Source organism: Pelecanus crispus, chromosome 1 (assembly GCF_030463565.1).
Source record: "Pelecanus crispus isolate bPelCri1 chromosome 1, bPelCri1.pri, whole genome shotgun sequence".
Lineage (NCBI taxonomy): Eukaryota > Metazoa > Chordata > Aves > Pelecaniformes > Pelecanidae > Pelecanus > Pelecanus crispus.
In genome coordinates, this window is record NC_134643.1 from 194,219,025 (window position 1) to 194,233,395 (window position 14,371).

At 43.9% G+C, this 14,371-nt stretch overlaps 1 protein-coding gene across 1 annotated transcript; it reads left to right on the top strand.

Annotated features, from left to right (window-relative positions):
* Positions 1-12,701: 12,701 nt before the first annotated feature.
* CBY2 (chibby family member 2) lies at positions 12,702-13,685 on the top strand. Its single transcript, XM_009480775.1, has one exon. The coding sequence runs from the start codon at positions 12,702-12,704 to the stop codon at positions 13,683-13,685; it is 984 nt and encodes a 327-aa protein (XP_009479050.1).
* The last annotated feature ends 686 nt before the right edge of the window (positions 13,686-14,371 follow it).

Below are 14,371 nucleotides of genomic sequence, written 5' to 3' on the forward strand. Positions count from 1 at the left end.
TGTCTGTACTTCCAGTGCTATGTATTTTTCCCCCCTAAGAACACAGGTATCCCACAGAAGTTTCACTTGATATTAGCATTCCCCTATATCTCAGAAGCAGTTTCTTTAGCAGGCCTCCCAGGAGATCTGCAGCTCAGCCCTAGCCATCACCCAAGTATTGCCTATGTTTTGGTGGCAGTTGTGCATCAGAAATGGCATGTTTCAACAATGGGGCAAGCAATTTCTGGTTTCATTTGCTCAAACATATTTATTGCCTGCAAATTTTTGCCTTTAAACAGCACTGCCTGGGGTTTCCTCAAAGGAGGAAATGTGAGGGTTATATGTAGGTGTAAATAGAGGTGGTTGGAGGTGATTTCTAAGGGCTCAGTGTTTGGCAGGGTGAAGCTGGTGCAAAGAGAAAGAAAAGGAGATAGTGGCAGGTAACAGAACTGATAGGACTGTAAGGGCTGCTAATAATCCGTCTGGCCAGAAGAGCTGGAGGTAGCTAGCTGTCTAGTTGTCTCTGCTTTTCTCTGCTGAAGCAGAGTTTCATGAAGTAGGTGCTCATAGTGTGGTCTTTTACTCCATACATAACAAGGAAGCACATTCTGGGAAGAAAATTACAGAGCAAAAGTAAATATGACAAAAAAAAGACAAATAATTAGGCAGATGTCTCATTATTTGTAGGAGAGCATCTGCTGTCATCAGAAAGAAACTTTCTGTCTCCCAGGGGTGAGAAAGAAATTTGACCTCTATAAATATCCAGAATCCAGATGGCAAATAAAAAGAACCCCTCTTTTTTATTTTTTAAACTGTCTTTATTTTTAGCAAGTTTTATGATTGTTGAAGGCTGGGGGTTAGCAAGGCTGAACCTAGTCAATGAGACTATGGAGTACAACAGATAACAGTATCTTTGATCAATCAGGCAAAGCAGATAAAGATGCACTGCAAAAAAATTGGCCTGAGTGCCACAGAAATATCTTTTTTCTGTCATTCACCAGTTCTTGGGATAAGACTTGTAGAAATTAATCAACATTGGGGTGGAAGGTGAGTGAGATATGGGCTGATGACATGTACCTTGTCTGTAAGCTTACGACAGGCTTTGGTTCAGTCATTTCAGATGAGGCTTCCCAGGTCACTGGAGTGCCCCGTTCTGCCTCAAAAAGGCGGTGTTGGGGTGCTGTCTTCTTATTAGTGTCAGGTAGAAATCTTTGCTCGAAATAGGACGACAGTCTCCAGGTACCTTGTTAGATACAGAAGATGTGACAATCACAGCAGCAAATAATACAAAGCATTTCATGGCTGAGGAAAGACGTTGCTGTCTCATAAAAAAGGGTTTGCAGAGATTCTGCAGCCAGGGCAACTATTCTTTTCTATGCAGTTCAAACTTGTGAATAAACATGCAAGCAGACACACATTTAGAGGACTAGTTGTGCAGCTTTCCACAAGCTACAGACTAATAACAACTTGGCTTTAGACAGGAACTACTGACCTGTTGTCTTTCTATTATAAGTATGGAAACCAGTGTCCTTGGCATTTGTCCATTCAGCAGTGAGCACCATGGTACTTGGTCCGTGATAACCTGCAATGCACTGGCAAGTATAAACAGTATATCACATTCCTGATACTCTGTCTATGCATAAAGTGACTTTGGTAAGACAGGAAGAATAATGTCAGCACAATGTGTAACCTCAGTATTTGTATTATGCAAAATGGTGTTTCATTTAATGGGTTGACTGCCACATACTGTATGTTTATCTTGTACAGAAAGTCCAGGTGGCTTATGGTTTCTCCCACAATGCTCAGGGGTTAAATACCATGCAAAATATTTTAATGGGCATCACGTATTTCTGCCACCTCATCCCTGCTTACAGTTTGAAAGAGATGAGTCTTTTCCCCAAGCAGAAGAGGCTTAGCTTCGCTTCTTGCACAGCTAGCACTGCTCAGACCAGGAGTGATGACTGGTGGTGTCTGAGATGGCTGGCAGCTCAGTCACATAACATGACTTATGTTGTAGGAGACACCTTGCAGAAGACAGTATCCCTTACACTGTAAAACAGAGATTCAAAGCTTATGCATACATAAGTGAGCCTGTTGGACAGCACACATGTTATGGTGTTCTGCACCCCAGGGCCACCATATCAGAAACCTTGCACAAGGGGTGGTTGCCATTGCTTGAGTGCACTGGAGAAGAGCTGATGTAAAAAAGCCACTGTATGGGAACCAAGGACATGTGAAAGCTAGTAGCACACAGCTAATGTGCAACTGCTTGGTCACAGAGCCTTACACTTGGGCCCAGAAGGGTTGCCTCCAATACTCCTCCCATCAGTTGTGGTAGCAATCTGCCTGCAGTTCATGTTTAGCAGTGCAGGATGGGGTTACAGCTGTGTTTGAGGAGTGTCTTTCCCCATCTTGTCACATGCCTTGACCCACTTAAGCCTTTTTCTCAGACTTTGCTCACTGAATCGTTGACATTACAGTAATGTGAACATCTTCAGGGAATTTGTCCTTTCACCTAGCTGAGATCTGTGCTTTAACTGAGATCTGTGCTTTTTTTCCTTTTGGATGGTGTCGTGGTTTAGTCCCAGCCAGCAACTAAGCACCACACAGCCACTCGCTCACTCCCCCTACCCCGATGGGATGGGGGAGAGAATAGGAGGAGTAAGAGTGAGAAACACTCCTGCGTTGAGATAAGAACAGTTTAATAATTGAAATAAAGTAAAATGGTAATGATAATAATATAATAATGATAATAACAATAATAATATACAAAGCAAGTGATGCACAATGCAATTGCTCACCACCCGCCGACCGATACCCAGACAGTTCCCGAGCAGCGATCGCTGCTCCCCGGCCAGCCCCCCCAGTTTATATACTGAGCATGACGTCACATGGTATGGAATAGCCCTTTGGGCAGTGTGGATCAACTCTTCTGGCTGTGCCCCCTCCCAGTTTCTTGTGCCCCTGGCAGAGCATGGGAAGCTGAAAAGTCCTTGACTAGCATAAGCAGTACTTAGCGACAACTAAAAACATCAGCGTGTTATCAACATTCTTCTCCTACTAAATCCAAAACACAGCACTGTGCCTGCTACTAGGAAGAAAATTAACTCTATCCCAGCCGAAACCAGGACAGATGGCTAAGAGTGAAAGCGCTACATCAAGTAAGGAACAACAGTAATAAAAAGTAGCGTAATGTTTTTTAAAGCCCAGTAACTCCTTACTTGCTCTTGCTGAGATAAACCTTAGTATGAAGCTTATGCCACTGATGGGACTGTTCAGCTGAGCGAGGCAAAGCAGCAGGGACATTATAATTAATAATGCTTAGCAGGAAACAAGTTATTGTGCTTGGGGCAAGAAGGGTGAAAACTGTTCTCTATTATTTTTGAAGAGTTAATTGGTAGTAGGCAAAGATTTGCTGTGTTGAGCCAGCAGGTGCTGCTTTATGACTACGTTAATGTTAATGATATCCTCTGGACACGTATGAAGACAGTTTAACCTATTTCTTTCTCATTGCATTTCTCTGAGGGGATGTGTGCTCTGGTTCCAGTTATTTTTCGAATGCCACCACAGAGCACTTGGACAGACAGTGACCCTGAATTTGCACAGATGTCTGCAGGTAGTTTTATAAGACCAGGTAACTTTTGTAACCTCCAATCACCCCAGGACAGACTTTGCTGACTAAAAGTTGAGGGAAATGGGTAAAAGGGGCTGTTTCTCTGGCATAAAAATATTCCTAGGGGTTGCATAACATTTCTGCAAATGCCCGTTTAACTGTGCCTAGGTGTACTGAACAGTAGTACCTGGGATCCAACTGTTTATTCTCTTCTTTTATTACTGAAACGTCTCTTCTTTTGGCATACCATGAAATTACTCTGGCAGCAATGTAAACCCTGAGATGAACAGGTGCTAAAATTGTGTTCCTCTAAGCAAAGCGTGCTGTGGCCCATCAAAGTATGATACATGCTAGAAAAGGTAAACCAGTGGCTCCACAGAGCTTGAAATGGTCTCGTTTCCCTTTCTCCTCTATATTCCTTTTTTTTTTCTGTGCTTTTTGTATATCTAGTTTGGCAAACCTGCACTGTCCAGCAATAGGCTTCAGACACCCTTCAAGCTGTTTACATTTTTAATAAGATACTTGGTTTGTGCAAGCCCATCAGCTCCAGTCAAAGCCTGGGTGCAACTGTAGCAGGCAAAAATGCTGTGGAAGGACAGTCCTTGGAGCTGGGTGTGGAGCTGTTTGCAAAACTCAGGTGACAAAGCTACTATCTGAGAAACCCACCGGGTAGGGAGTGTTTCTGAAAGCCAAGCCTGATTTTTAATAAGATTACCAGATGGGTCCTGTGCCCTGTTAGAAGTCTGCCCCCACAGATCTAATGATAACAAAATGGGAGAACAAACCTTGCATGCCTGTAAAGATCGAGGGAGTTGTATGCAGCAGTTTGCCCATTAGAGCATGGGTGCAGCTCCAAGCAAGCTATTTCACAGTTTCCTGAAGGATGAAACATGGGTATTGGTGTATGCAATTTTAGGGAGACAGGCCAAAATATGAGGCAGCAAGGGGTGGTACATGGAGTTAAGCGCAGAAGTTGATTAACGAGGCAGGGAGGGAAAAGAGTGAAATCATAGGAAGTAAAGTGGGAACCTACATACTCATCCTTTTTGGAAATGGCATCTCGAGGATGCAACACTGTTTTGTGAGCTATAGGAATAAGAGAAAGAAACCAGGAGCAGCAGTGACTGGGGAAGACAAAGAAGAAGACGTGCAGAGTAGCTGATGGAGCTGGGCTGTGGTGACGACCTACTAGGAAACCCTGTCCATCCCACAGATCCAAACCTAGTGTTTTGGGGTCTCTAGGCTCCTTGGTAGTCAGCACATACCTGTGAAACCCACTGACAATACAACTATCTCCTTGTGGCATACATGTCTCCCTATTGGATGGCTTTGTGTACAAAACAGTAACTTGGTATTATTGCTATTGCAAATACACCCTATTTAATTCAAATTGTGGAGATGTTACCAGTCCTGCTGGTGACACGGGTAGAGATCAATGTGGTTGTATACAATAAAATTTTCTTGGTTCATCTCTTTAAAAATGTCAGAAAATGCACATGCACAAAGACATGTCAATTGAACATTAAGGCTGTAAAGTCAAACAGTTAAGAGACAGGAATGCCTGAGCTTGACAGTATTTCTAAATGAGAGATGTCTTTCTTCCCTGGTAGGTTTCCTCTGTGCTCTGCCGTTTAATCATCTGGGTTAGCATCTGAATGTTTTTTTTACATTGTTTTCATGATTCTTCATGTAGCATTGTTTATAGCATGCCATCTAGTAAATCCTAATGGGATACTAATTTTTTAAGACCTTAACATCTTCTTTACAGCTTTTAAAATAAAATGAAATGGCTAGATTTCAGTTAAACAGATCCTTATTAAAGCAGGAGCTAGTCTGATAATGACTTAAATTGGTGCTACGTGGCTATCACATGTTATTTGATAAGCATTCCATTACAATTAAGATGTGGCTAATAGACAATTAATATACAGGATTACGCACTTAGCTAATTAGATGATCTTTTTTTTGTTAGATTAGAATGTACAGGACCCCATAAATCACTATTAGAGATTGTTTAATAAGCCTGAACCCTCAATTTTCTCCCTGTCAATCAGGAATGGAGCCGCTGACTTTTTGTCTCACCCAGCGAGGCTTCTTGTCACATGGAGGAACTGCTGCTTTCAAAATGAGATGAAACACCCTCGACTGGCAAACCTCATACCCATTCGCAGGACATCGCAGCTCAAGTCTGTGCTCTCTTGGTCTGCTCTGCTTGTTGAGACCTCAGCTCCTGCCCTTGCACATGAAATGGGATGTTCCTTGGTGTTTCCCCCATCCCCACACCTTTTGCAGTCTCTTGCTTAATGCCTGTGAGGGAGGGGGATTTTGCACATGGCTTTTTGTAACCCCTGTGAAGAAGGTTCTTATTTTTAACATGAGTCTTTCAGTTCTACCAAGCTGTCCTGATTTAGGTGTCCCAGGCCATGTAGCAGTCATTGCCTTGGCAGCACCTTCCCTTGCAGGGTGCACGTGTGAGCCAAGCTGAGCTGGAATGCTCTGCTGGGGTGTGAGGCTCTGCTTTAACCACCTAATTGAGGAGGTTAACCACTGCAGACTCCTCTGTGGTCAGTGCAGGGAGAGACACCTACATCTTTAGGAGGTGGCACGCCGTGTCTGCCAATGCTGTGGGCCTGGGAAGACTCACCTCCAAACTGTAGACACCTACTTTGAGATGTCTACATGTGCCTACAGGACAGTGAAGCATTTAAGCTCTCCTGCAGTCAGCAGAGGCCTAATCAGTGCAGTAATGAGGGCTGGAGCATCACTTGACTGATGAGCCACCAAGGGCTCACGTCTGGTGCCTATTGCTGTTTGGGGTTTGTGGGTATCAGAGACCAGGGCCAGCAGATTTGGCACAGCCTGGTGGCAGGCCTGCCTCTCGGAGTGGCCCCTGGAGTCCATGCGGGATACCCCACGGTCACACATGGCACATTGAGGCGACCATACCCATCTAATTTGTCCCGGTGGAGGGGAAGGCCAAAGAGCTCCTTTGGGTGCAATGTCAGCTCTACCCCTCCATGGCCCTTAGTGAGCGTGCCTCCCCCCTCACAACAAAAACAAGGGCACCTATGATTATTGCTGCTAGTATTTCCCCAGCAATAAACAACTAATGGGCTTTTTCAGCAACACAGACTGCTCTGTAAAGTTTGGTCAAACAGAAGTAGGAGAGTGATGCAGTAATTGCGCTGTGAGTATTTTGTTGGCAAGGCTCACAAGCAGTGCATCACAGAGACACAACACAAAGGAATAGCGTTGACAGGCAATGGCTTAGAGTTGACCAAGAGACTGCACATGGTTTTGATATGGTTTTTAAAATATTCATGGCTGAAGTAGAATGAAAGCAAGGTGGGAATGAGATCTAAGGTGAAACAGCACAAAGCCTGACATCTCTGTAAGATGTCACTTACTAGCAAAAGTCAAATGTTTTGCTTCAGCTTGTAAATGCTGTCTGTATTACAATTGTGGGGGTAAGTAAGAGTGGTACATAGGGCTTCTTTGCTGTAGTGCTCTTCATGTTCAAAGCACTTTACAAGTAAGAATTAATTTCTCTTGACAGCTTGCATCAGAAAGTCAGTATCCCAAACTCACTGACAACCTGAGGAGATGGAGGTGTGGAAACAGGTGACTTGTCCAATGTCTAAACTGAAATTAGGACCAGAGGCAAGGTATAGAAGTAGATATTTCCACCTCTCATTCCAGCTCTCAGCTGACCCAACCATCCTGGCCGCTGTTGACATGGGTATGCAGAGTCTGGTATTTTGCACAGCATTGCACATGTGAGGGTTACGCCGAGGCACACTGGCAGCAGCACTGTCATGCTGTACCTGGAAGGACAATTAGTTCGAATAGATGGTGACATAGGCATATGTTCCTCAAGACATTTAGCTGTCTGAAAAAAACCTGTTCTGGAGGTTTTCATTACTGATTTTCACACTGCTGGCCAAGTGCACTCATCTCTTCCTGGGCAGAATACAATGCTGAGATATCACCACCTCTTCCTCCAGAGACTTCACTGCCTCAAAAACTGAGAAAACAACATTTTTACTCCCTTTCTAGTTACTGAGGTCAGGAGATGATTCAAGATCACTCAGATATGCAAGAATCCTTTTAGTGACTCAGTGGGATTTGCATCCAGGCTTAATGCCCTGGAGAACAGTGGATGAGTGTGCAGTGAGACCAGCTTGCACTGACACGAACAGAGGCTGGCGTTTCAGAAGCACAGATGTGTTTGGGGTGGTAGAAAGTGGCAGTGGATGCATTCAGTTTTATCAAATAAAGATTTGGGAATATAACACGGTTATAAAAAGAGAAAAAGACAGAAGATGCTCCAAATTCAAAGAAACATTATGCTTTTACTAAAAAAAATGCCTAGATTATTTTGATTGCAGGCACTTTAACAGGTCTTCTAAAGCCAAAAGCAAAGAAAGGAAAGGGCTGAAATTTACTGTACGTACATCTCACTATTCCCAATGGGAAGGAGGCTGGTATGGGGTCTCCAGGGTCCTTCCTGCAAGATCTTCATGGCAGCAGTTCAGAACTTGCTCTCCCCGCCGCTTCCAACCCATCACTGGATGGTGACCTCTTGCACCCCAGCATGGAGCTGAGTTTCCAAACCGGAGAATATTATATGAGGGTGTGTGGAATCATCCATTCTCTCCCACTGGAACCTTTCCAGAACCAGATAATCTCTGAGAAGGACAGCAAGGTCAGCTGAACAGCCTGGTGTAAGGTGTGCAGGTAGGACAGGGAATATGGCTTTGGTTCCAATTAATATTTAATTCTTTGTATAGTGAAACAGTTTCACCTGGAGAAACTGAGTAGTCTGAAGCTGTGGACAAAGCACTCAGCTGGGAAGTTAGTTCAAACCCTTCTTACAGAGCAGGGGTTACTTGTCACTTGGCAGGAAGGGGAACACACTCAGCATTATTTCTGCCTTTGTAATCTTGTGAATGACATCTCAGTCCTTTTGAGAGTCCAGCTCCGAAATCAGTGTAGCTGCTATCTGCAGGGAGCTGTTGCAGGATTTCCAATTCTGATGTGCACGTATACACATCTGATGATATTCACTAAATTTGACCCAAATACATTAGTATTTGAAGTCATTATTTTCAGCAAATAAATGACTTGCCAGAAGAATTTTATCCAACTTTAAGGAAAATATTGCGTAAGAAAAGGTGAAGGTACACTGATAACTTACTTCTCAACAGCTCTGGATTAAGCAGGCTTTGTCTGCTGATCAGTCCTATGCTGCACTTATCTCTGTTAACTCAGTTTCCAATTGGCTCTTAGACCTTAAAATGTTCATCAAAGGTCTGTTTCAGTGGTCCCCAGCCTCAGTTCTTCAGAAGTTCAGATCAGCCATTTCAGTCACCTCTTCTGAAAATCAGTTGCACCTGGGTAGCACCCTTAAATTCCCATCTGACAGCAAGCCAAGCACAAGTACCCTATGATAAAATCTTTTCCTTTCTCTTTTGAGGACACTTTCCTGCTTTCCTGTGCAGAATCCTGGAGCTTGAATAAAGGAGAATGCTCCCTGGGGAGTTGCCATAGTAACCTGTGATGTTTTTTGTTGTCTAAGATTAAATATAAGCAAAAGAGAAATTACAGAGAAGAATTTTATACCTGAGTTTATCATCTTTGTATAACACCAAAGCTGAACTGTACCTCCAACTTCCTAAAGCAATAACAGTCACCTTGAGACTGATGTCAAGTTGGTAATTTTCACTGGACAAGAAATTAACTGCTGTATTTATTATTCAAGAACCCTGATTAGAAAAAAAAATTCCACATCTGAAAGATGTAGCACATAAGAAAGAGAATGAGACCATTAGAAATGTAAAGACACGGAAGTGGGAATAGCTGCTACAAATAATATCTAAACTCGCAATGCATGAATGCCCGGCGCATTCTATTTTCTTTTTAATAGGGTTCAGTGATAGTCTGGTCTTAAAATTACAGTCAAAGAAAAACTCCAAACCCATGTTGTCCTTGGAAAATAACTTCAGGTCTCATAGCGCATGCAAGGAAGTGCTTTTTTAATATATCAATATAAGTTCAGCAACAAACATAACTTGAAGATTCAGAATAAAAACAAAATTTGTTTTAAGAGGGTGTGACGGAGGAAGAATCCACCCAAATTGTTCTAAGTTACGAGCATCAAAGGCAGATCGGGAAGTCTGGGATCAGGAAAGGGCATGAGAGCTGAGCTACCAGAAAGGTAATTTCCATGAGAAAGAACCAAAAAGCGCAATGCTGGGAAAAATCAAAGACAATCCTTGGAGGCCAGCGGGGAAGGAGCACAGAAGTGGGTTATGCAAGGAGGGTGTACAGGAGCTCCCAGCCTCCCCTGGGCAGGGGGGTGGGTGGGTGGCGTAGTTCTGGGGCGGGTCCCCCCCAGCGCTTGCATCACAGTCGGTCCCCTCTGTCTCCCGCTGCCCCCGGACACCCCGGCAGCAGCAGGACCTCAGACTGGGCTGCTTGGCAGGGGCACGGGGAGAGGGAAGACCACGGTCCCCAGCGAGCAGGTGAGCACATGCCAGGGTGTATTTTAGCGTCGCCGAATTATCCAGCCTGGCTCAATTTCATGTGGCTTCCCCCCAGCCAGCTGCCCTGCTCGCCCACCCCAGCTGCCCAGCATTTCCCAGGATTATTTAGTTCAGAGATGGGGGGAAAATGATGTGGGAGGTGGGAGAACTTGAAACATCTCTCTGAAGCCTGGGTCGATGTCTCCCCTGCAGTGCAAAAGAGCTGACAGAGCCGCTGTCAAGTTTAATTGTCCCCAAGATAATGTCATTCAATGCCGTATATATTATACATTTCTGTTTATCCTGAAAACATGCCATCTGAACACTTTAAATATAAGTGACTTTAACAACTCTAGCTGCTTGCCTACGATACGCAGTGATAGCGGCTTATGATGCCGGATGTTTTCTGACTCTCCTCTGGACACTTTAGGGGTCTGTTCCCCCTGTGGCAGATTTACCTCCCCACCTTGGGGCTGTTGGTGAAAACAACCGGACTGGGCACCCTGAGGCAACGGGACGGGTCGGAAAGGCTGAGGGGGAGAGGGTACAAGGAAGGGAGCGATATATGGCTCTGAACATGGTGTGAGTGGAAATGAAAACCTCCAAAACCGAGAGTTCTGTGGGAAATCCCTTTTAGCAGAGGAACAATATTATGAAAACTCAAGTCTGATGTGAGGTAAACCAGCTGGTGATGTGGAAGACAACACTGGAAGTCAGGCAGAGACCCCATTGCAATAAAATCAAGCGTTACTGCAAACAGACTTATATTGCAATTGCCCTCTCCTGCATTAAGGGATTTTGGATTTTAAATGCAACCAATAATTCTCTGAGCATTTGGACAAGCTTGGGAAGGGGGTGAAGGAAGCATCTATGGATGCTTGCTCTCAGAAGTAACCTGGAGGAGCCCAAAGATGCAGTGCTGTGTGGTAGAGATGGCAGGGAAAGGGGGAACAGCAGTTTTTGGAAAGGAAAGGGCAAAAATAGGACAGGGGGTGCACAATGTGATGGCAGAGCTGTAGGGTATGAGGAGCTTGTGTGCGGTTGTCACCCCGTGCCTAATGTTCGGGGCAGAGACATGGGAGCAAAATTCATGAAGTTAAAACTCTCCTCACCGATGGAAAGGCAGAACTGGGTTTCCCAAGGGACAGGACGGCAGCTGGGGGACCTCAGTGGGGGAGAGGGGTAGATCTGGGTGAAATTTGACAGCCAACTTCTTTTTTTGGTTTTTTTTTTTTGTTTGTTTGTTTTTTTTAACTAGAAAAAGGTGCATTTGTGCTGTTAGAAACACTGTGCAGAAACCCTAAGAATTCCAACAATTTGGTTATAAAAAATAGTTCAAACTCAGTTCAAATGACTTCATTGTGAAAATCACACAAATTTAGTTTTGATAAAAATTGCAGAAAATAAGATATTCTTTGGCACAAACCATTTTTTTTTAGTTTTGTTGTTGTTGTTCATGACTGAAATCCTTCATTTGGCCAGGTTTACTCATGACTAGGTGATTTAAGCCACAACATTTCAGGTAGAGGGAAGGAGGGAAGAGTGTTGAGCAGATAAGTCTGAGGTTTCTGTGGCTGAAATGAGAAGCATTGGAGGTATGGCCCCGCAGTATGGATTTTAAAGAGATGGGTTTTCTGGTGATGTGAAAAAGAGGCAGACGGACTGTAGGAAAGAGATGAGCAATCACTATTGCAAGGCTAGAAAGCAAGAAAAATAATGGAGCTATCAAAGGATATAAAGAAAAGAGTGATGGGAGAAATGAGAAGGAAAGATGGAGAATTATCTATGGGTTGTGACAGTTTTTGGGCCATGGTGATGGGAACTTGCCAGAAAAACACACAAAGAGTGACAGAACTCACCGGGTCCTGATATCCAAGGGCTGTGGTTTGGAGTTTTAATTATTTGTGCATATTGTATCACTTGCTGCTCTTCTTATTCACAGTTCTGTGGATTTTAAGATCAAAAAGCACAACTGCCACTGCATTTTTCTGGTGTCCTATTAACACAGACTACTGAGCACCAACAAGAAAAAGCTGCTCTCAAGGCCAATTTTTCACTGTGAGCCTTTAAAAATGTTTTATTTTGAAAACTTGGTTTCAGCCCCATAACAATTTTTAATTCATTTGTCTGTCAGTCATTTGGAAACAGGCTATTCTGAGGTGCAAGATATTCTTACATTTTACTCCCTTACATGTCTGTAAAAATGAGGTAGAGAGATAAGAGTCCAGGTTTTTATACCAAAGCCTGTGGTGCTGCCATAGAGCTGTTTATCTACCAATGCTAATTTTCTCAGCTTCTGTAAATGATGTTTCTGGTATATTCTTACCTTTCAGAGTCAAAGAGGCAACATGGTCGACTGTGGGAACTGACTTATTTGCTTGTTCCTGTTGTCCAATGTACTTTAATTCTGACCTTGAATTTTGGCAGTAACGCTGTGCATTTGTGTTCCCTGTTCTTTCAGTTGTGATCAAGCTTCTCCAGCCCCGCTGCGTCATCTACTCCTTGCCAGTGGACAGTGGCCTCTTGCAAAATTCCTGGAAGAAGTCTTTTCACACAGCTCTCACTCAATTTACTAAAGAAAGGCCATGTCTGGTTTCGATCTGACAAACCAGAGCATGCAGTGTACAGAGCCTGAGATAGACTATATCGCCCCACGGATGAAACTGAGGGATGAGATGTTTGTCTTTATTGATGGTAAATGGGTGAATGAGATCTACTGCCAGCCACCCTTTGCTTCCCACAGGAAACTCTTTAGCAAGAAGGCACAGAATGAGTGGAGCATCTGGGAGGAGAACAGAGCACTCTGGGAGGAAAACCAAGTCCTCCGGATGGAAAACAGGATGCTCTGGGAGGAAAACAAGGCTCTACAATGTCTCCAGTCACCGAACAAAGCTATCCAGGTTATTTACACTGATGCCATTCAGCAAAGCCTCCAGAAGGAAAATAAGCCGTTCCCATTCTTCCAAGAGAGGAAGATAGGCTTTCAGGTCAGCCCAGGCAACAAAGCTCTCCAGGCAGTCCAGGAAAAGAATAGAGTCTTAGAGGATTTCCAGCAAGAGAATAACATAGTCCCCATCATCTGGAAACACCAAAAAGCTGTCACAGTCCATGAAGAGAGCAAAGATGCCAGCTCAGACCTTCAGAAGGACACCGATGCCATCACAGCTGTGGAAGAAGGTAACCCTGGCCCAGCCCCCCAGCAGGAACATGAAGATAAAAAGAAGAGCACCACTCCAACCCAGAATAAGAGCAACTCTGCCCCAAGCACACCGGGCGAGTATGAAATCCTCCAGGGCCTTCAGGACTTATACGAATTCCTCCACTTCTTCCTGAAAGCGAACCATCTCCTTGGGGAGAAACAGGGCTATCACCTTCTCTACGATGTGAACAGATCCTCCCAAGAAGATTACAATAAATTGAAGCTGCAGCTGAATGCTGTGAAAAATACTGTGTCAGACATTACAACTCAAATGGAAATGTTGGAAAAGGAGCTGATTGCCATCACTTCCCCAATGTATGAAGAAGCAGGACAGAAGCTGGCAACTGAGCATCAGCTTGGAGAGATGTGAAACTCAGTGCTAAGACCATTTCCTGGAAAGCTTCTCTCCTTGTTTCAGGGAACCTAATAAAATCCCAGTAGAGCCTGAAGACATCTGAGGAACATTGTGTTATTCTGAAACTTTCTTACATTACTTAGATGTATTTCACTTTCTGATTACACACTGTCGGTGACTGTCATGAATTTGCCTAGTGTCAGGAAAACATGTTTTTCAGCATTTTTTTTTGAAGTTTCTGATAATAAGGCCTAGATTTTCAAATGATAATTCATGCTTTTCACACTTAATTCGAGGTACCTTATGTTGGCCATACTTTTCAGAGGGATGGGCACTTCCTGAAAATGAGGATCCCAGCTGTGAGCTGAATTTGGATCCCCAGTGGTCCCTTTCTTTCTTATGGCTAGCGAAGTTCAATGGCTGAACTGTGTCCTGCCATGCACCAGCCAACCCCCTCTCATATAGGGTAAGCAGTGGATCAGGGAAAATGCAGCCTCCCAGAGGAGGCAGGCCCATGAAAGACAATGGGACACAGAAAAATACACTGTATGTGCCATATATATATTTTTTTTCTTGTTTCCTTTTCCCAGTCCCACATTCCCACTTAAATTGTTGTCTCTTTCCCTTGTTTAAAGCTGTTCCTCAGAATAAAATCCATCTCTTGCCTCAGAGTATAACAGGACCATAAAACAAACATCACC